The sequence below is a fragment of the Acanthopagrus latus genome, chromosome 7 (genome assembly GCF_904848185.1).
Source record: "Acanthopagrus latus isolate v.2019 chromosome 7, fAcaLat1.1, whole genome shotgun sequence".
In the NCBI taxonomy this organism is placed as follows: domain Eukaryota; kingdom Metazoa; phylum Chordata; class Actinopteri; order Spariformes; family Sparidae; genus Acanthopagrus; species Acanthopagrus latus.
This window is the reverse complement of record NC_051045.1, coordinates 5,090,472-5,113,975: the sequence shown is the minus strand read 5'-3', so window position 1 is coordinate 5,113,975 and position 23,504 is coordinate 5,090,472. Positions and strand designations below refer to the sequence as shown.

Sequence of the window (23,504 nt, the reverse complement as noted above, 5' to 3'; positions counted from 1 at the left end):
AAGTCAAAACATGATATTTTACTAACCAAGTTTGTGCCTAAACTATTATAAACTATATATTGCTTGATTTGAAATCTCATTGGCAGCATTGATAATCTGGAGGCTGGGAGAGAGGAGAAGGAGGATAGAGTAGGTCACTTGTCTACACGATCACTCATTGGCTGTCTTAGGCTCTAGGTCAGGCATAGAAGCTTCTATCTACTCAGATAAGCTGCCAATCAAATGGCTGCCATCTCAGGATCTCTGTTTTTTTTTCTAGTGTACATTATATAAAAAGTGAGGAAGAGTTTGATGCACTGCTAAAACACCCAGACACTTAATTGGTGATTTGGTGAAACTTTGTACTTGCTTTTTTGTTTTCTTAAGATTGTTTGTGTTTTGAAAGTACCTTGCTCATGTAGTTTTATCTTGAAATTGTTTGCATGATTAGAATCACAAGAATCCAAGCTTTCTGATGATGTATTGCATGACTATACACTCTAATTGAGGGGTTAGCCTATTTTTCTTATCTTGGTTTGTGTTGTTGCTGAGCTGAGCTGTCAATGGCTGTCACAAGATAAAAATGAAAATTGAACCTAAAGAAATGTAGTTTCAGCATATTGGTGTTTTGTATGTGCACTGCCAACAGTTTATTTATATAGATTTAAATATTTAAGAGAACTTGTGAAATGCATTAAACCACCCCGAGATATCAGGAAAAATAGTATATGAAGAAAGTTCCCCTGGGCTTTTGTGATTGTTATAAAGCTTTTATTATAGTATAAAATGCTCATATGTTGCATATAAAGCCTTGAAATGTCTTGAGCTTCAGAGTGAAGCTCAATAACGTCGAGTACTTGGCATCCTTCATTCGCACATTGTTTGCAGCTGGCCCGATTATTATCTCTCCCATACAATATGTGTCAGGGCCACTGCTGTTGTTATTCTGTCTAAATCAAAATACAGTGAACCGCAGCATCGTACGCGAGTGTTGCCTCTTTGAAATCCTGTTATTTCCAATATGAAAAGTACCTTGGATTCTTACTATCGGGTGAGACAATTTTGACACTGTTGTCTGCTTGCAGTGGGTGAAGTGTCTGAGCGCTTACAGAGAAGGAGGCGTGACTTGGGTTGGGATAAAGTAAGATTATCATAAAATAAGCCTTGAGAGAAGACAACCTGGCACTGCTCCTGGGTTTGTTGTGAATTCAGACTTTTCATTACGATTTTGCATCTCTTTTGATTAAAACAGTGTTAGAAGATAACCAAAACATGGTGTGCACCTTGGATTCTCATTACAATTACTTCACAATCTGTGACAAAAAGGGCAAAACACAAACGGAGAGAATTTGTAATTGAGACAGGTGTAAACCTCCCAGTGCTATCTTCTTTTTTTGTTGTTTGCAGATTTTCTCTGATTGTTCTGTAAAAACAAAGTCAGCTTTGAATTAAGATGGGAAACAACAAATTCTGCCAACAGCACCTCCAAAGCTCATTAATCAACACATTGCAGCCTATTTATTCAATCCACATAAAAATAATCAAAGTTCCATGCCAGCCTTTCTGAATCGAGGGTCGAAGGACAGAGGATGACGTTCACTGAACAGATTGTGAAGCCCAACGAGGCAATGTCATTATGATTTTAGGGTTTATGAATAGAATAAATTTGATTTGAATTTCTAAGAAACAATGTTGTTCCTTTGGCCCAGAGATCACAGAATATGTAATTCTTACTGAGGTTATTCATGTTTTGTACATTCAGTTCTATGTAATTCTGACCATTCACTGGAGACACATTAATCTGGACAGCTCTCATTTGATGTTTTTGTACAGTCGGAGAGAGACATTAATCATTAATCAAAGTGACTGTGGTCTCTCCAAACGCAGATCCTAAGTGAATCTCCATCAAGAGTTGTGTTTATTTTGTGTTTGCCAGAGATACTGTATGCCCTGCACTGGGAGAAAGTGCCATTAGTGATGCACAGGACTGAATAAGCTTTCACTCTCATGTACTGCGTTGGAGAAAGTCACAGGTCCAACTCAATAACCATGTTTTACTTGGGCAGGGGCACTTCCAGACATTACCGCATCGTAAAAACTGAAGCATTTCCGCACATATAGTCTATAGAAGAGCAAATGCATTACTATAATAATGAAAGATGACTGGAACTAAATGGAGGAGGTGCTTTCAGCTCTGTATAAAGGCACTTTTACGGCACAGGAGGCCACAAGGAAAGTCAGATTTAATTCAGTTTCTGGAGAAGCAGTGGCTTTGAAGTAAAGTTGTATGAGGTGTGTTCGAGTGATGACTAGCCACTGGATTTGAGGGGGAAAAACTCAATGATGTTATGGTTTAATCCCTTAATGTGGTGGCTCTATGACAAGCATACCAGAGAGGCTTGTTCTCTTACAATCCTTGCCCAAGTACATGTCCATGAATAAAAATGCAACTCATTGGGCATTCATGTTCCCTTCAGAAGTGGAGCATGTAGTTGGTGTTTAGTGTTCAGGGAACCTTTTAACTTTTTTTTTCCGGTAACTCTTGTCTAATTTCAGCTGTGCAATTGCCGGTGGTGATGAAGTGCTGTGTACTGAAGAAATGGATACCGTGAAACATACATTAATGATGTTTTCATCAACATGCAATAATATCTTTCCTTTACATAAACCGAGTAAAGTATTTGTCGTGCCTAATCCTAAATCCTGGTTTAATTGGTTAATTAGTCTCTGCGTATTTAGCCATTTCCCTTTTCTGTTTTTACTGACTGCCAGTTTTTGTTGACTGCCAGTTTTTGCAAGAACACACCTGATCCAAATCAGGTGTGTTCTTGCTTGGTTGGCTGATTGGTTGGCTGATCCAAATCAGGTGTGTTCTTGCTTGGTTGGAATGAAAACCTGCAGCCACATGGCCCTTTACTGGATCAGTTTGACACCACTGACCTAGACCATGTTTATGTTAATGAAACTGATGTGATGATATGACTAAATGCCCTTTACACAACTGTATTACCTCAGTGTTTCCAGACATTTATCGTTTAATGATTCCACTGTTAAAGGCTACATTTTTTATGTAAAATCAGCTCATTCACAGTGTCTTAGAGTTTATTAAACTGATTTATTTTCTATAGGCATTAGAGATCACTTGAATGGGAAATGTATTTCATTGATTTTAATCTGTCCAATATTTTATATTTCTCTAACCGTGTTCTGTGGAAGCCTTTATGTTAATATGACACCATTCGAAGATTTTCGGTCATGGTCTGACCTTGTAAGGCTGCCATTGTGACTTTAAAGTAAAAGGGTCTCCCTTTTGAAATATGAGACAAATGTATTCCACCATCTATTTATGGAGCTAGGTGCACTTTTGAAAAAGGCCTTAATATTCCTTATCATAAACCCATCTTATTATAAACAAGAGAAATAACCAGATGTGAGTACAGTGGTTTTGAAAGGGGTTTTTGTGTGCAGGCTGCACTATTTCAGAATCCACATGCTGGTTATGAAATGGTTTGAGGAAGTTCCAGAGTTGCTTGACCTTCTAGCACTCATGGATTCATGAGGCAGCGCTATTGATTTAAACAGGTGTAAAGGCCCTTCGCCTGCTGAAGAAATTTAATCATGTCAGAGGGCCACCAGGTTATTGCTTAAGACACAGTCACTGACACCATAGGACACTCGAGTGTCAAGGGGCAAGACAATATTAATTTTACCTTCACCTTATATTCCGGGGAAGAAGCAGTGTGGAGATCCACAGCAGTCTCCAGAGAGAACACCACCATAAACAGAAGCACCCTAAACGAGGTTAATAAGAACATTTTATTTTTGGAAAAATATCTGTGAGGTATTGAACAAACGCTGAATTCTCATTCTGCTGTTTTTTGACTTAATATATTCAGGATCTGTGCTCATCTTCCTTGAGAAATCCAATGATGGACTTCTTTACTCTTTTGACTAAGCTAATTAAGATTTTAAGACGTCCACTTTTCAAAATCAATGCAAAACTGTGATTAGTTTCAATTAAACTTAAGGGGCACTTCCTCAAAATAAGCATCATCTCAGTCGAACTGTTGAACTGATTGTATAATCAATATTTTATATATCGGTAGCAGTTGTGCTCAAAGTCATTTAAGGTCCACAAGTTTTTCCGTGTGTGTGTGGGGGGGGGTGTGCTCATATGTGAGCATGCTCAGACTAATTTCAATCCCTTTTGTGAATGGCTGATTATCACAATCTTTTGCCTAAGTTCAGTGGGAGCAGCAGCGATAAGTCCTTCAGACTGGAGCGAAAGACGAGGGGAAGGAGTCGGAATGGCCCAGAAAAGTAACTGTAAGTTGATGTTCTGATTATGTTAATCTTTTATACCTTTTTTTAAATTTTGTGATTATGAGAGCACTAATGAGACAGCTTGGTTGGAAATGAATGGCAGTACTAACATACCTAAATGACACATAGCACATTTCACCAAAACTAAGTACCTTTTTTATTTGTTGCCTGTGGAAAGCTCACCTTGCTTTGATTTTCATCACAGCCACTATTGAGACCTAATTGTAATGCGTCTCAGAATGACTCTCGCTCTTGAAGTCTTACAGAGAAACAAGGCTATAATCATTTTAATTGTGGTTTTCACCTCAGATTGTCATACTCAAAAGCAGGGTTTTATTTTCATGTGGAACAAAGTAAAACTAGAAATGAAAAGGGGTGAGATTCTGTAAAGAGGTGCTTTGATTGTAACAACAAGTTACGTGAGCGTGTTGAGCCCATTGTGAAATCCTGCAGGAATTTCTTTTTGCAACAACAGCCAGGATAATCTCACTGAGCTCTCATTCTCCCCCCCACCTCCCATTTCTTTCATGCAGTTCAGTTCTCCATCAGGGAATACAGCCCCTCAGATGAAAACGTGGTCAAATCACTCTTCCACGATGGGATACTCGAACACGTATACCCGGCTTTCTTCAAGGCCATGAGCCATCCAGACCACGTTGGCATCGCTCTGAGCATTTCCATGGCTGGGTATGTGCTCGGAGGCAGCTCATACTTCCAGGCTTTACTCTTTGGCAGTGCATGGGCTGGCCTCATTTATTACTGCTGTCACGAGATCTTCGAAGGCTACATGACGAGGAGGCTGAGCACAGACATGGCTGACATTCAAGCCAACTACCTGGAAAACCCAGATAACAGTTTGTGGGTTGCGGAGGCAGATGTCAACGGCCAGTCCAAGGTGGTGGGGATGGTGGCAGTGATGGGGAGAAGGGGAGAGGAGGAAGGTGAAAGGTTTGATGACTGCAATGGAGGCGTGATGGCAGGAGGCTCAGAGTTTGCACAGGAAGCCGGAGACGGGAGTTACGGCGAGATATCCCACATGGCTGTGGTGTTTCCGTGGCGCCGTAGAAACCTGGGGTCACAGTTGACGAGGAAGGCCCTCGATTTCTGCAAAGAGCGAGGCTACTCCCACCTCGCTATGGACGTCAGCTCGCCACAGACAGCGGCCGTCTCCCTGTGCCAGAAATTTGGCTTCGTTCAAACTGCGGCTCACAGTAGCACACATGCTAATCGCTGGTTCTCAAAACTGGCCAGAATAAATGTGATGCGAATGGAGAAGTTAATTTAGTTTAGACGCATGGCACCTGATACAACCTCAACTGTACAGCATATTGAAAAATATTTCAGTTAATTTATGCTTCTCATCACACTTAATGCAATAAAATCTCTCCTGGTGTGTGATATTCTGGCTCGCTATCATTGTAGTTTGGAAAAGAAAACACATTAAATTTCATGTTTTTTCCACAAAGCAGGATTAATAATCTCAGTTTCTTTGTATTTCATCTTGCCTTGATGTATTATGTATACACCTGCAGCCCTGACAGCCCACAACCATGGAAAACAACAAGGCAAGTGGGCAACTGGTCAACTTCTCTGGTTAGAAGCCAAATTGATTTGCAATTTAACATACAGACAAATGGTAAACCTCAGTAAGATCTTTTATTGTATTTAAATTTGGGGGATTCAACAGAGTAAACTCCATTTGCATTCAATTATCTGTCGTTCTCCTGTCCACTAAGGAGTATGAAATATATGTGAGAAAGGAGAATTTTAGTCATTTGGAAGCAGGAGAACTTTCTTTTAAGCCTCTTTCCAGGGAGAAGTTGAATCCCACTGCCTCAGAGGAATTAATGCCAGCTGACTTCTAAGACCTCACAACTCTTTGCTTAAAATACCAATGAAAAATGCAATAGTATCAGGACATTGGGAGGTTTAAAATTCTTTGGAGCTAAAAGAGCCCTGTGGGTGTGTGTGTGTGTGGGGCATAAAAAGGAGGATAAAGAGTTCAGTATGCCGCAATACATTCAAGTGATCGTACACAAAGCAAAGAGGAAGATTATCGACGCCAAACAATAGAGAAAAAGCTCAAGTGTTCCCATATCTGTAGTCTTATGATATGTGTGAGGAGGGTCTGAACAAAATGGAGGTTAAAGAGCCGTGGGAATTAATCTTTCACTGCAAAGAAAATAAATATATAGTGACCACTGTTTTTGAAACAAGGTAAACAAGAAGCTTTCTATTCATTATACTGCTGGTTGCCAGCAGAGTACTTTCTTGATAAAACCCTTTGTTAGCCACAAGCATTGTGTAGCAGCAGCTAAACAATGCTGATCTACACATTCCTACATTGCTTCAGAAGTACCCCGAAGGTGATTACAATTTCCAAAGTATTATCAGCATCACACAGTTCCTGCTTATCTCCAGAGACTGTGCGTCCATGGTTAGCCTACGAGGGACTTCAGTTTTTGCAATGACAGGTGTGTCCTGAATTAGTTAATTCAAGACACTGTACTGTGTGGCTGGAGCAGCTTGGCACCGAGACCCGCTCACCATTAGAGGCCTTCGGGCATCAATCATTCCTGCTGAGGCTGTCAGAAAAAAATTAGGCTGGTGGCCAGCAGGCAGGTGCTGAACTAGCCAAAGGGAGATGAGCCTTAATGCCGGCCAACCTGTTGTCATCCTCGCAGAATTATCAGTACAATTGGCCACAAGGTAATGACAGCTTGATTGTAATTCCTCTCATACACATGCGCCACAGATGAGTCAATTGCCATTTCGGGGGCATGTTGGATGAGAAAGCTTTACAATTACTGCCATATAAGTCAGCACCGCTGTAGCTATAGATGCTTAAAACAGTACTCACTCTTGTCGGAAATGTTTGTGCTTTACTGTCTCACAACATTGAATCACATAAGATTCAAAGCAACATCATGTAAAATAACACCTTTGAAATCTTGTTGATGGTACAGTGTCTGGTAATAGTGCCAATGGTGTCTCTGTCTCAGCCACTCGGCCCAACGTCACTTGTTTCAAATCTTACAAATGGCAATAAGTAATTTGTTAGACACGCTATTGCTATGTCAAATAAAGTCAGCCCGTCCTGTCTTCTAATTTGGCTTTGATGAGGTGATGGGCGATTGTCCTGTGGTTTCAGCTGGGAGGTAAAGGGCCAGCTTTTAGTGTTAATACTGAACTGAATAAACTCTTTTTTTCTTGCTAAACAGAAAAATACAACCGTACAACTTCTAAATTGAAGTTTCTCTCACACAATCTTGGTCTGTTGTCCCACAATAACCTCAGGTTTGGTCGTAATAAATCCCTAATTCGAAGAGTGAGATGTGAAAATATTCCGGCGGTGCCCACTGCACTGCTGATGACCAACTCTCTGCCCCAGTGAATATAACCCCGTCTGCCATGTCGTCTGGTCAAAGTCATAGTCCTGGTCAGCTCCATAGTAAATCACCTCCATACTGTATCGCCTGTCTTCAAACTGATATCTGGCAGTCTTGGAACCTGTGTTCAGAATATCAGTGTCCATACGTCAGGCTGCCAAATCCAGTTGAGCTGAATCCCATCACCCGTGGTGATCCAAGGTCTTGGTCCAGGCAAACTCCAGAGCCACTGGCCCTAGATCTAACTGAGCCATGAGCTAATAAGCCAACGATGGCTAGCCTCAGCCAAGGATAGCTAGCAAAGAGCAGCAGTTGTCAGTTACTTGGATGATATGCTGAGGCCTGACACTCCCCAACAGAATAAGCCCCTTTCCATCAAATGAATTACACATTTGAAATATAAAGTAAATGTTTGCTTAAGTATTCAGCCCATCCAAGTCAGCTCAGTGTACCTTGGCAGCAAATACAGCACATCATAGCACTGCAATTTCATCTCATCTTCACAACTGCTCAAGCTGTCAGGTTGCATGGGGATCTTTAGTGAACAGCACTTCTCAAGTCCAGCCACAAACTCTCGACTGGATTGAGGTCTGACTCGGTCCCTCCAGAACATTTACATAGTTGTTTATAAGCCATTGCTGTTAGTGCAAAGGTTTGGCTTTTCCATATGTATTTATACCGCAGTCCAATGAAACCCCTCCATTACTCACAGCTGATCTCCATTTATTTCAGCATGCGAGTTCTAAAAACCAAATGGCTGCATCAGTGATGATTCAGGTGTGTCTAATGAAGGGGAAAAGCCTGTCTTTTGCATTTGTAATTTATTTGGATAGTTTTTCACTTTGCCATTAAAGTGTTTTTTAATGATCGGTATTTTTTGTATTACAGTGTTGTAAAACTTTAAAACCTGACAATTTTGAAGAATTAGAGTACGGAATTCTGTTTTCATGGCTGCAAGCATGCAACAGCTGACAGATAATTGGATTTATTAGCATAATGACAGACTTAATGAGCGTCTGCTCTGACTCCAAAGAAATGTTCTCTTTCTTTGTTTCCTTCCTTCCTACTTTTTGTGTTTTTCCTCCTTCCCTGTCTGTTTTTTAGTGTTTCCTTTTCTCTGTCTTTTTTGTATGTTTGTTTTTTCTCTTTCTTTCTTCCCTCCATTCTTGCTTGTTTGTTGGTGTCTCCTTGTTGAGGAGGGAATCGAAAGGTAGGACGCTTCAACCGTCTGTCATTATTGAATGAAATAGGTAAGACTGATGTTGAAGGATGAGATCATGAAATTGGAAAACACCTCACAGGGATTATTTTGAGCATCGCTGCCTTTGTGCTCTCTCACAATAAGGTATTTCTTGTGGTGTGTTAATAACCTGACTCATGATCGAAGTCATCTGGCTTATCGTGGGAAAAGAGTTCATATATCTTTAGGAAAACTTCGATGACACTTTGAAAGTAATAACAAAGCAGGTCCTCATCATTACAAACTGCACCTGTGTGTAAACAAGCCTGTCTATTTTTCTATACCAGCGCTCTTATTGAACTGGCAAAGATTATGGAGATTAATTGCATCAGGATACCAGTCGCCTATGTGTTGTTGTCTGAGAGCCAGAGGAAGATTTGTTTGGATCATACATCATCATACGCTATTCACCACTGCCTCGCATAATCACTTTTTTTTTTTTTTTTTACCTTCTTTGTTGCACCGCAGGAAGTAACTTTTTGGCCGTGCCACTGAACTTAACTGCAGAAAACAACACCTGGGCAATTACTTTGGATGTTAAATCACAAGTAACAAAGGCATGTCACGCACTTACACAAAATAGATAACGTATCCCGCACCGTCAACTCACTGCATTTTAGGAACCTGACATTATGCAGAATCTGCACTTCCTTTTACTGAATAATTGGTCTATTATTTGCTCCTTGGTTTTGGATGATAAATATGTTTTTGTATAAGAGCAGAATATTAGACCACAGTGTACCACTAAGAGGTAAAGTATTAGAAACAGGGGAGGTGTGTTGACTGGTTTCTCTCTATACAAGCTCACACTGGAACATGCATGAAAGCACAATCAGTGTCTCCTTCTCATTCAAAATCAGAGGCCAAATTAAAGGAATAAATATGAGATCAGGCGTTGCTAATGAGTTTGGTGTCCAATATATTTACGCCACAGTGAATCTCTACGTTGAAGATAAATGTCCCAGACAATATTAGGCAGCAGCTCGTTTGCTGAACTCAAAGCTCCGGTGCAAGGGGACTGTGGGGATTCGGTCAAGGAAGTAATTGGACACAACAACAACCCAAAAATTGATCACAGCTGTTGTAATTAGGAGAAATATAGGGCAATCAATTTTTTTCATGTTTCAGGCTCGATGCTTTACCGATGTAAAGGATAGTAAAGTGTGCTAATTACAGTGCGATCCCCTAATGGTACACTGTGTTTAAAATGATAAGGCAATATTTCTGGATAATGAACCGAAAGACTCTGATCTCAATTATAGTGAGAGTGTATAAAAAAACCAGATGACTGTTTCCAGTTTAAATAGAATATACTGTATATAAGGGACTGTATGGAAGTTATTGGAGAAGGGAGGAGGACTGAATCTTCTGTTTTATTAAAAGCTAAACCTTTCCCAGAGTTAATAATATTTTTCTTGGGCTCTTCCCTTGATAAGAATACCTGACGGCCATTATCTCCAAGCAAGAGCACATATTTATTGCAAACATAACAAAAGCTGGTGGAAATAGAGTGACTCTAATGTTAAATAAACAGCTGTTACACTCAAAGAGTGAACTGAACAGAGGGCAGCAGCTCTGTGGCAGCTGATTGGCTCAATCATCGCAATATTTCTCCCACTACAGATTACAAATAGTTCAAATAAATATCAATGAAATTAGTTTATGTTGTAGCCTGCAATTATTGAGTCATCATCAAAGCAGTCAAATGATGCAGAGTCACATGACCAGGCACGTTGGAGACATTTAGAGACAGCCGAGCCAAGGAGTGCAACTTTAAATATTAAAACACATAAATTATGGGCCTAAGAACGACGTCACTAGTCAAAAAAATCTGAACTTGAAGTGTATCATGAGTTAAGGCTACAGGACACATTTAATTTAGCTGTGCTCATTAGCATCTAAAGTAATCTAGTCCCCCACACTGTAAAAGAAGAGCACCACTACACCACATGCTGCATTCAAAACCTTACTCAAACTGGAAGTCGTCATCTTTTTTACTAAAGTCAATACTGAGTCCAGATTGTAATTGGCTGTAAAGAAATGACACCATCCATGTTCCTTTTCCCGCAAAAGTTAAGGATGACGTATAGAACACTGCAGAACAGGAAGCTCCCCAGATAGCAGTTAATGAAGTCGAAGATGAAGAGCGATAGAAACCAAGGTGAAACAAGAGCGAACAGACGGGCCCTCCCTCAATGGAGAGCACTGCGGTGTTGTGTAAAAGTCTGTTCCCTGGTTGGTACTTGCTTCCCCTTCCCGCTGGGAGTCGAGGCGGTTCATTCTTTCGACTAGAACTGTAAGTTACTGGGTATTTTACTCTCTCCGAAGTCAGGTTTCTTTGTCAAATTGCAATGCTTACGTTTGTTTTTTCTTTTTTTGTTGTTGTGGACAGTAGCCACGCTGCTAGTGGTAGCCGTGTTGATAACCTTGCACCAATGACGCCAAAAGTAATACAACTGGAGGGAAACGGGAAATGTTTTTCACTAACATTCAATATCATCACATCTTGTGATACATGGTTTTTATGCTCAGTACTTGAGTGAAGGTGCTTTGTTACAATCCACCGCTGACTGTCCTCTCTCTGTTATGATGCAAATCATAAAGGCGGAAGCCACTGTTGGCAATGAAAACTTCCGTGTTCCACCAGTAAAGTTCATTTATTGTGACTATAAACTGACGTAGTGGTTCTAAGGGTTGATGGTGATGTGAAAATAAAGAGCCGCTACAGAGACCAGACACAGTGAAACACATGTTTATCACCCACAGCACTGCACACAAAAGACTTATTGTTATTTTTACAGTTAACCTCACAAGGAAAACGTGAAACGAATAAAAAGAAATCCTCACCTCCACATTTAATAATTCTCACACACTCTCTAACTAACAAGATTTGACAAGTGTAAGTCATGATCCAATATATTCTTGAATTCATTAATTTCTAATGACATACAGCCTAATTTCATCATATCTCTGAGTTTCCAGGGGTTTTGAAGGAAGTGAAGAAAATAATCCCCATCTCAGATGGCGGGCAGAAAACCATTCAAATCCAGCTTTGATTGATCCATTTATTAACTAACTAGTCATACTGAAGTTTTTTAAAAAAAAATTTTTATGAGGAAGTTGGGAGACAGTGCTTTATCACGCACATTCAGTGAGTCATGGATTAACTGACACGTGTCACAGGATTGAGGTGAGGAGAGGATAAAGCTTCCGGCCCGGGGTTGACGGGATCTGTTCAGAGAAATGGACGCGGTATGGACTTTGATTTCTCCGACTGTGAGGATACACGACCGTCTTACAGTTATAGAGCGCTCGTCTCCATCTGATGTGCAACTCCAGACAAGCCAGATGTCACATCAAGATGGATTATGTATTCTTTAGCTGCTGCTGTTTGTTATTAGGAACTTTTTTATATCTGCGAGGGCGCGACTGAACCTCTTGCTCTCATTTTAGGCAATTTACATGTGTGAACAGCTCTTGCACCTGCTGCATATTTCAAAAAGACTATTAAAGTGTCAAATTAAAGCTATTATTGTCTGGGATGTTGACATTTTGTAAATTATGGGCTAGACGAGAGCACGGTGGGATGTTTATAAATCTTCAAAGCTGTCTCTTGTCTTCACCGAGCAGCGAGACCGAACGCAGCGTGACCGACGAATGTGCAAGGTGAGATTTGATCCCAGAAGTGAATCAAATGGTTCAGATTCTGGGTATTGACTGCTTTTGGAAGGCTTAATATGATATTTAATAGGCCCAGGCAGAGAGAACAACTCACATTTTTCATGCGGTTGTTTTCTCAGCTGTATTTTATTCATGTTTGGACAAGCTGACAAAGCCTACATGAATTTTTATAAACGATGTGTTGTGGTCGCTGCAACTCGAGTGTCTCTACGGGTCATTTCGGGTTGGATTCTTACTCCTGCAGCGGTGGGTCGAAATGGATTTCTCTCAAAATGAAACACGGGCTCACCTGCTCTGCTTTGAGGAAATAGGCTCTACAGTATTGTTCCTTAACAGTGCAACTCGCATGGATCAATTCTCTTTGAACCTCATACACAGTTTATCATAAGGAGCCTTCAAAGGCAGTTTGCAGGGTCAGTGTAATTCAGACAGGATGCAATTAAGACACCAGGGTAGAATCTGTGGAGAATAAATTAGCTTTGACTAGATTAATGCACATATGTAAAGGAGTAAGAGTAGAGGAGTTGCATTTGAAGGGTATAAGTTAAAATCAAATATATAGGGCAGGGTTGACTAAAAGAAATCCTACTAATATGTCAGTAAGCTATAGATATATACAGTACAGGCAGTGGTATCTCTGTGGTGCAGGGTTCAGCAAGTGACAGCTGAGGGCAAGAAGCTGCTCCTGAGCCTGCCGGTCCTGGAACAAAGATTACTCCCGGAGTGGAGGAGGGCGCTCAGTCTGAAGCCAGGGTGAGAGGTGTCCCTAATGAGGCTGCGAACCCTCCACTGACACTGCCAGTGCTGGACAGCCTCGATTAGTGAGAAGTGAAGTACCGCTCATGTTTTTGGTTTTCAGTGTAAGAGGGAAAGGTTTGTTTGCTGTCCCACTGAGAATTTGATGGAGGGTTTATATCAGTTCTGTCTCCCTGCATTTAGTGGATAGACTGGTGCAGTTGCAAGACTAGAAATGACATATATTCTTATTCTGTTCTGTCACCATGACTTGCATATAAGGATAAATAGAAAACATGATTTAAGTGTTTGCCAAGTTGCAAAAGGTTGCAAGATTTTGCAGCGATTAATTTAATAGGAAAACGCTCATCGTATCTTACAGCTTTGTACACATCTGAACAAAATGAGTTAGTAGTGCGAAAACTTCATTTCTACAAGATGCTTCAGCCTCATGCGAACTTGAAAGTTGTCTTGTGCGTTGTTTCGTGAGCCAATGGCGGGTCTTCATTGTGAGGCCAGGACTTGTAGAGCGCTGATATGTGCGGTCCCTGAGGCTAATGTGGAGCTCGCTTTATTTTTATATCAGTGGTCAATAGAAAATGGGAATGTAAGCTTTAGGGTTAGGATATTTAAAGCAATAAATCCTCACAGTAGAGAAGAGCAAACCTTTTAAATGTTTATCCAAACACAAAGCAGTTGCTAAATAATTTTGTGTTTAATTTTAATGTAACTTGAAAGGGGGATGGGTCTCAACTCAGATTACACCCTGATAAGTTTTGGTGCAGATCTGGATAAAGGGCCAAATAATAACAATAATTGTAGTCACGTAAAATGTACAGTAATAGCCTTTGAAATGTAGTTAAGTAGACATATAAAGTAACGTTAAAAGTAAAGTACAAGTTCATCAGCTGTGTTTTTAAAGGTCTACTTTGTTGGATTTCGTTGGATCTATTCGCAGAGATGTATTATATTATTCATAATGTCGTTTTCATCAGTGTAAGATCGCTTGAAAATAATAACTTTGTTTGAGCTTCTTCTCCTTTTATGTCTATAGAGGGAGCGGGTCACAAAGTAGGTTTCTACAGTAGCCCAGAAAGGACAAACAAACTCTGGCTGTGATTAAATCCAACACACAGCATCTTTAAATATGGCACTTGACTAATTTTCTTTGTTATATTTCACCACAGATTGAAATCTCTACATACACATGATCTCTATTCAATTATGATGTGGTTTCTATAGAGACAATAGAGAGAGGGATGGAGATAGAAACACAGAGATGGCCTGAGACCTTGCGAGCGACAGGCAGAGATCAACCAGCCTTTTACAAGGTTGCCGCCACAGAAAATGAAAAGCAGCCCGCCTGCAGACTCGCATCTCTCTGCTGGCTCGGCTGGCAGCGGTCTCAGCCCTCCGATGCACTCTCTCCTGTGGGGATGGATTTAGTTTGGATTTTTAATTATCCGACTCTGATTTCTAAATTAGTTTTTGATGCCAAAACTAATAATAACAATAGACAGTGATGGATCTTGGGAGATTTGAATAAGCTCATGAGGAGACAGATTGTTCTCCATTCGCCCCGTCAGAGATTACCGCCCCCACTTAATGGGCCATAAGCAAAAATAAAAACACTTGTACAATTAAATGACACAATCACACCGTGGTAATTATTATTCTTGATGGCATAAGAACCACATTCATTCACATCTCATTGACAACCCTCTATAGTTACAATATTTTTGCATTTTGAGGCGCTCAGCTCGATGTTTCCCGCTGTACTGTGTTGAATGAAAATCACAAAAATAAATATTTATGTGGTAACTTACACACACACAAAACACACCAATACGCTGTCATGATACAGTGAAACAAATTCAATGAGTGTTAGAAAATGTAACACTGGAGTCTGCAGAGTGAAGCAATCCTGGATGCTGGAGACATTGTCTTCAAATCACAGCAATAAGTCTTCCTCACCAACTGGGTGAAGGCCCACCCATCCGTCCACCCACACACCGACTCACTGTCACCACTGTCTCCACACACACACACACACCGCACACACACATACACAGACTTCCAGACAAACCTTCATCCTTCATTTGCTGCCACTGTCCCCGTCTGTGTCTCAATGTACAGCTGAGCCACCACACCAATATCACTAAATTTGACAGAGCTGCACTTCAAGGCTGCTTCTGCCGGCGCTTTTGAGGCGAAAACACATGATTATTACCCAAAAGCAAACACACTGTATCCCAGCAGCTTGGATACTAGCTACATAGGATAGACAGATGGATATCTACTAATTCTGTGTGCTGCATACTGACTTAGCAGTCTGCTTTGGATCTCGAGGCATGCACCATCTCCGGGTTTGGCAGCACAGTCCTCGTCGAGACCCTCTGAATAAGCACATCCTCCTGCTCCCTTCTCCGGAGGCTTAATTGTTGTTGGACATTGTTTGTGGTTCCTGCCAAGTTGCCAGAAAGTTTGTCTCTCCTGCATCTTTTTCTGTAACCAGCCCCCACAGCAGGGTCCCTGTGCTGTTATTCTCATGTCAGCATCAGATTCATGACTATGGAAAAAGCTGATGAAACCAAATTAGCCACTTTCTGAAGGGCATCATCAGTCACGTTTCCTCCTCTGGGTCAAACACATGCACCATAATGTCCTAACTACGCTTGCATCTTATTCTCTCTCTCTGAATTTCTGCATTTTTTCCCATCGCACTGATGCAAAACTTTGCAGAACAATCTAATGAAATATTTCATTTTTCATAAGTTGCCGTTCTTGAGGGTATTATTGAAGATTTGAAAATAATCAGACTGTTTTGCCAAAATGAGAAATACCCACAATATTAATTTTAGATTAAACATGTAGAAAATTAACTAATTAACTAACTTTAATGACTTAATAAGAACACCATCAGACAAAAATATTTTTGGGTCATTCTCAACCATTCCTAACATCACAAGACTGATTTCAACCAGTGCAGATGTAACAACGTAACAAGGCTTAACAACATGAAAGAAGATGGTAACAGACAGAGAGGGAGACCGGAATGGGTAGAAAAAGTTACCCTGCAGCCTTCCGCCTGGATTTTCATATAGTCTTATAAATTGTTTAATAGTCTTTGAATTCACCTGTAGGTATGGGATCATATGTATGCTGTGGTGAAGATGATCTGAGAGCAGCGACAGAGACCATAAACTCATTAAGAAACTGTTTATATGCTGATAAATTGAGTTTAGAAGGAGGGTCGTTTTCACCCTTTTTGAGTGAGTCTCCCCCTGCTGGCCTTTAAAGAGAACGCAGGGTCAAGGCAGTTCCACATTGGCTTCACTTTTCCATATTTTACGCAGCCAAAGCACTGAACATAATGTACAGCTTACGATGATGGAGATCTCATTAATTTTCAGACATTTGGTAGTGAGCAAAAGTATTCAACTAATTAAAGTTTTAACTTGAGGATGGCACTAGATGAAAACCCAGGAGATAATCCAGGTAATTACATTTTATCCTGTTGGGAACATGAATGTCTGAACCAATCAGGGAATCACAAGGAATAGAATACGCAACCCAGGGACCAAGACTGTGTGTCTAAAATTTTTGCCAAATTTATGAAGTAGGAGTACAGATGTTTGCTTTTGCTGTAGCTCTTCTGAAGAAAAATCATCAGGATGAAAAATCGAGATATTATGGAGATGGTGTATTAAATGATGAAAAACAGGCATCGCAGCTGCCTTTTCATGTTGTCATCTGTGCAACAACTATCATTTCACATCAGACCCTAGTATCCCTCTTCAACACCTAGATCATAAGATGATGACAAATGGCAGGTCACTGTATTAGAGCCGCTACGCCCACTCTACAGCCTAAAACAGCCAACGAGTGATCGTGTAGACTCTTTCTTCTTTCTCCTCTCTCCTGAGTCTCTTACACGCCTGCCTCTTCATAACTCTCTATGTGAAAAATAAAACCTTTACATGATCCAACAAAGTGAGTAGGATTCATCTCCTTGGGACCATGCACAACATTTTCATATATAAAGCCTTCAAATATTTTGCAAGATGTGTAATACACCAAATGTATCTCAAGGTTCATCGTGTCATTAAACCACTGTGTTGCAAACACTGTGAAAAAGCCTCAAATATCCATGTGAGAGTAAAAAACTGTAAGAGAACACACCATTACAAACTCATTCACGGATGAAAGAACCGAGCCAAAGCCTCTCAGTTGTTTTTGAATTGATCTTGATCGGTGTGTCGGTTGTAGAACGAGAATGGAAATACATGAAGAATCATTGTGGCGCAGAGTGAAACCGACACACACTTTTATCTGGGGTCATAAATATCTCTGTGGAGAGACACAGGGAAATGAACTCTCAACAGCACGGTAAATAACAATGTTCGGTATCAAAGCAGACCTGCATGCACACTGCTTGCCAGACCTTGAGGAGCATCTATTGTCAATTTCCGACCGGTTTGATTTGTCGTATTCTTAGATTGTTCTTTTATTGTGCAAGTTCCAATATCTCCCCAAGAACACATTTAAGTTGGTTACTGAATGTTAGTGGTACAGAATGATGAATGCAAACACACACATACAGACCGAAGAGCTTCTCTTATTAACTATTCAGCACGCTTGTCACAACAGTGTACTGCAGCTCTATCTGTGAAGCCACAGACCTTTACAGTGAAGCAATCCAAGTCTTGCAGACATAATGTCTCGTATCATATGAGTTGTCCATTATAATAATAATAATAATGACCTGGCGATAGGGAGGTTCTCTCACTGTTTGCCTATTCTACAGGGGGAGGTGGTAGTTAAGGATGCAGCGTGTTGCTTTAGGACACTTCAGCAGTGCAGATGATTGCATGTAATGGAGTCTGAACGCAGATCCTCAGGTTTGATAGCGCTCCGTGCTGGCTATGCTAACCTGCTGATTTTGATGTGGTACACACAGAAAGAGGATGGTGGACAGTGTTTTCATAACCTTCTCTGGAAAACTGAATTTGTGTACTCACACTTGTGTCGTGCTGCAGCAACAGAAATGCTCTCCCCCCCCCCAAGCATGTTAAAGACACGGCAAACCTCCTCATCAAATTATAAATGGATATTAATCTATTTTAAGAGTCACCCCAGCGATGCCTTAGATAGACATCGCAAAGGGGTGTTTTAGACTGAGATGCCGTCATGAATAGAGGGAGGTATTTTTGTGGGACTGCTGTGGGCGTGATGAATAAACCCTCCCAGTCAAGGGACTTAATTGTTGTGACATGTCCGCTGAACATTTCTGTAAAGGTTTGAAGAGACAGCTAAGAAAAGATTATGTTGGTACGGATAATTATTCATATCCTCAGCAACATTTTCTCAAACGCACATGATGTGGTTACACTGAATAATGACAAATGGTATATCTATAGTTAATAAGACTTAAGTTAAACTTTCAAAATCAAAGCATTACATATATTGTTACAACATAATGACTTGTGTTTGGAGTTAGCGCCTACATTACATCTGACAGGGATTTGTATTTGCCACAGTGTTGTTTCACTCAGAAACTGTAGGGGGTGCCAATGGCACAAAATACCAATGTTGCTTTCGTATTTACGTCATGGTTACCTAACAATTAAATGCTTTATGAAACCGCTATTGAGCTATTCTAATGATTTATAAACACCAGCTGCAGCTTTTTGAAAAAATTAAATGCTTATAGACAGTATTTATTACCCATTTAGACAGTATTATAAACATCACCTGCAACTTTACAATAAACAATTGCATGATGAATAGTTTTCAAAGCATTTCATTGTTTATTAACACAATTGATGTACATGTAATTAACTATACATTTACCATTCATTTATATATGTTTATTTTCAGAATTCTATTGTATATAAGTACAATTTTAACCACAAGTTTAACACTGAAGTTTGTCAGAAAGCACACTTTTTGTTGGGGACCCACTCAGATGACCAGCTGTGGGTCCCAGGGACTGACTATATCAAAAACCTATCAACATCACTGACTAGGTTTTGATATAAAAATGGGTACAGTGTGCTGAGGTCAGAGAATAGACACTGATGATAAGGCGAGAGCCAACAAGACTGGACTGATTTAACAAAGCCTTGTGAGTCAGAGCACAATATCTCATTAACGAGTCATTGACATTGACTGACAAACTAACAAATGAGTAAAAATTAAGCAGATATGAAGGCTCATAAAGAGTCGACTCAGAGGGTTTGACAACAAAAACACAGTTATTTTTCTTGACTGAACTCTTCGTCTGGAAAAAAAAAAAAAAGATTAATTGCTGGATTTAAAAAAAATAAATCATAACAAACCACGTATGACTGCTTTTGAACTTTTTTCCATTGATTTTTAAGAGGGATTAAGAGCCACTTTGAGCTCCTAAACTCAAGTGTGGGTAATTGCAAAAACACGAGACGATCTGTTAGTCAAATCCAAAAGAGTATTTTTCCTGTAGACTAGAACATCTTTAACTGATGGCTGAAGATGTTTTGTTGTATGAGACAGAAAATAAGGCAAACCGTATGCTGCAGGTAAATGTACAGCAGACGTACACTCAATGGACTCAGTTTTAAATAATCCCTTTTCATCAAGGCAAGGATGTTTATTATCTCTGCCAGGCGTAACCCTGAAAGTGGATTGTTTGTTTGGGCATGGTGTGTGTATGTATGTGGACTTATAATCCTCACATTGTGGGGACATAAGTCTGTTTACACAATATGGGGACCCACCTTCCTGTTTTGGGGACAAAAACAAGTCCCCATACTGAAAATTGTTAAATTTTAGGTTAAATACTTGGTTTTGGTCTAAGGTTGGATTTTTGTTGAAACACACAACAATGTGTTAATTTCTGACCTAAGAAACTTTTGAGGATGCATTTCAGACTTTTGACCAGTCAGCTTGGGACAGCTTGTCAAACTGAGGGCCAAAGCTGTGTAACCAATTGGTAAATAGCTGATGTTGGGGTCAGTGGTCAAGGGGAGGGTAAATAATTAGGATGTTTAGGATTAGGATGAGTCTCCAGGAAATTAACTTAAGTCTATCACTGCACTACTTTGAAATGGCAAGGTACACCTGATGTGTTTAAGGGTTTTGGCCATACTTGCAAAACTGATTTTCCCAGGAGTCTCCTGTTTTTCATTCCCTACTCCCAGTTTCCTCCTGAGGTCACAATTCACTTGTATTTCTCCCAATTTCTGTCAATTTTTCACACTTTGTCCCTTTTTAGTTATCATACATGAAGTCTGCTGTACTGTTGCACCTCGTCCTCCTTAGCGAGTGAGAGACAGACAGAGAAATGGAGAGGAGGAAGACTATTTAAACAAATAGATGCCCGAGTGAGAAGAAAAGAGGTTGCAAAAACTGACACATTATTTTTTTCTGTCAATCACAGGCATCACACCGAGTTAATCCCCAGGCTGACACACTTAGAGCAGTTTCAGTGGTGGGCACAGACTCTCTAAAGGACATGGGGCAGAAGTTAATGGATGAATGAAACTGATAAATGTTATATTATCCCACAGATAAGATAAAGAAACAGATAAAGAAAATTATTCTTTGGTGTTTTCTGAGAATTAAAAGTCAAATTGAAATTATTTGACGTACAAAATTCATTTACGTTTGACTTGTTATTTAGCTATTTCTATTGCTCAAATGTTATCAGAATGCAGGAAATGCCTTATTGGATTTTAATTTATAGAGTGTAGGACTCCCAGGACCCCACTGTGGTTTTGAATTATACCAGACAAGCAGATATGTCATCACAACAGCTGCTACACTGTGTCTGTCAATCCAGCAGGTGAGATTTCACTCACAAGTTTTCACTTTACGCCACAAAACCACAGTGAATATGGTTTCACTTTGAGAAACACACACCACCACTCAACAACCCTGTCAAATTAAAGTTATTTTTATATTTTTACAGGATTGCTCTCTGCAGGAGGTGCTCCATTATTCTACCAGATAGAAGTTGAAGGTGAGACTTCGACATTAGAGCTCACATCATGAGCCCCATGTTAGATACAAAAGCACTTTTCAGTTATGTGTTATCTATGTGAACTTGTCTCATGTTTCAAGTCAAAAGACCTATACTTTTTTTTTAAAGAGCTCATATTGTAGGGCAACAAATAAATTAGACTGTCAGTGTGATTTCATGTCTTATATGATACAAGGAAGGGTAAACATTGTGTTCTACAGTCAGAGAGGACGGCATGTAGCATAATCTTGTTGTTCTTTGTGATTATGATGATGATATCAAACAAAACAAACAGCTGATACTGTCCACTCTCAGAGAACGACTACAGTAGGCTTTTAGCAAGTGGCTCAAAATGACATGTTTACTTTTCGGTAACAGGCTTTCTAGCTGCTGAAATTGTCATAATAAGTTACGCAAGAAATAGAACCCAGGTCAAAAACAAATCACTTGGTCACAAATGGGATTTAAACATCTGTCTCTTACCAGACATATTGTGATTTCCTGCATGGACAACCTATTTTCGGCACTGGCACTGAATGTATGTTGGAGAAAAATGTAATTCATTGGATACTGGGCTGGTTACACAAAAGTTAATAATGTAAGACTCTAATAAGATCAAATGTTTTTGTTTTCCTTGTAATTCTTGAGGCCATTTCAGTCGAACATAACGACACACTCAAAAATCCATGAAAGTAGAAGAATGAATCGTGCTATGTATGAAATTACCCAGTTGCTTGGGATTTGATCACTGCAATCAGCTGAAGTCGTACAAGTGTTTGTCGACGAGATGACTGTGTCTGTACAGTCGAAGCTCGTCATGTCAAGGACCTCCTGCAGGCACAATTCAACACACTGCAATTATATCCATGTTAATACACTTTTGTGGGCAAGAAATCACACTTTAGAATAAAAACGCAGATTTAGTTTTCAAAGGGTAAATATCTCTTATTTGAGCCAGTCGTCTTTGGTACTTATGGATGATGTACTGCACCTTACTTGGAGGCTGAACAGCAGGGATCAGTATTTAGACCTTCACTTGTGTATATAGGTTTGGAGAGATATAATGAGCTATTTAAGAACACAAATGAAACTCTACTCAGCTGCATCCTGTTTAACTTCAGGGAAGTCTTAAAGGTCATTGCTTGATTTGTTGATTCCATTTCTGATTGCTCACATATCCATTCTGAGACTATCTATCCATATGTATGTCTTTTCAAACTGGGAGATGCTTTTTATATGTAGCCGTAACACCCCCCCCCCCCCCCCTTCCCAACTTACATGCTTATTGTCTATCAAGGCCACTAATGCACTTTTGATATGAGTCATTCTTGAGCTGCCATAACAGTAAGTAGCCTTCCTTGCTTTTGACGAGACAATGGTAATTCATCTTCATCATGCTGTCCACATTACCATTAACGTGCGGCTCTTTTCCTTACATAATGCAGCTCGCCTCACTCAAGAATGCATTCAGACGAGCGGTACAATATCCTGAGAGCTGGGCATGTCATTTGTGGTTAATATCATCAAGACACCAAGGAGGAGTCAAGTGGAAGATGGCAGGGCTGGTTTTTCCACATGCATGTTTAATATCAAATTAACAGCTATATCTACTAAATCATGTAACGAATAAAAGTTTTCGAAATATAATTTCAAAGTAAGCTGAGTGGGTGTGTGTACACTGCTTATTTCTCAGGTGTAAAATGTAATAACACAACATAGATTATTGATTTATTTTTTGCGGAAAGCCTGCTGTGGCTGCTTCACTTTCACTCTATTTCAGACGCCTGACGGTGCACCAGCAAAATGAGCAACCTGAAATTTATATTTACTGGTGCAGTACCCATCCAAGACACGCAGTTCAGAACAGATCTGTTCTTAAAGGTGCACTATGCAGGTTTGGGGAAGATATTTTAATCAGAAGAGAAAGATCTTCATTGACAGTTTTTTTTTATTTTGATGTCACTGAATAAACAAACGGACCCTACCACCTTTCTAGCTTCAGACTGTGTCCTGTATTTTCCTCAGAGAACAGCCTGTTCAGTTATAGAAAAATACATCTGAGTTACTATAAGTACCTCATCAATTTTGTAAATATTAAAATTCTGAGTTTCAATTTCCACATTGTGCCCCTTTAAAGATCCCCTGCAGTGTATTT

The 23,504-nt window shown here is 40.0% G+C and overlaps 1 protein-coding gene across 3 annotated transcripts in view; it reads left to right on the top strand.

The window, feature by feature from the left end:
• The window catches only part of LOC119022272 (probable N-acetyltransferase camello), a 42,122-nt gene extending 19,126 nt beyond the window's left edge, over positions 1-22,996 (top strand). Inside the window, exons 2-3 of one of the 3 annotated variants that reach the window (XR_005075873.1) lie at positions 21,299-21,349; positions 22,795-22,996. Coding sequence is in view for 2 of the 3 variants with exons in the window: in XM_037102959.1 (XP_036958854.1) it covers positions 4,228-4,305; positions 4,836-5,587 (830 nt within the window). In the remaining variant the exon portion in view is untranslated. Of the gene's footprint in view, positions 1-4,222; positions 4,306-4,835; positions 5,771-21,298; positions 21,350-22,794 lie in introns of those variants that run through there. The other 2 variants (XM_037102959.1, XM_037102960.1) reach the window with 2 other exon arrangements.
• The last annotated feature ends 508 nt before the right edge of the window (positions 22,997-23,504 follow it).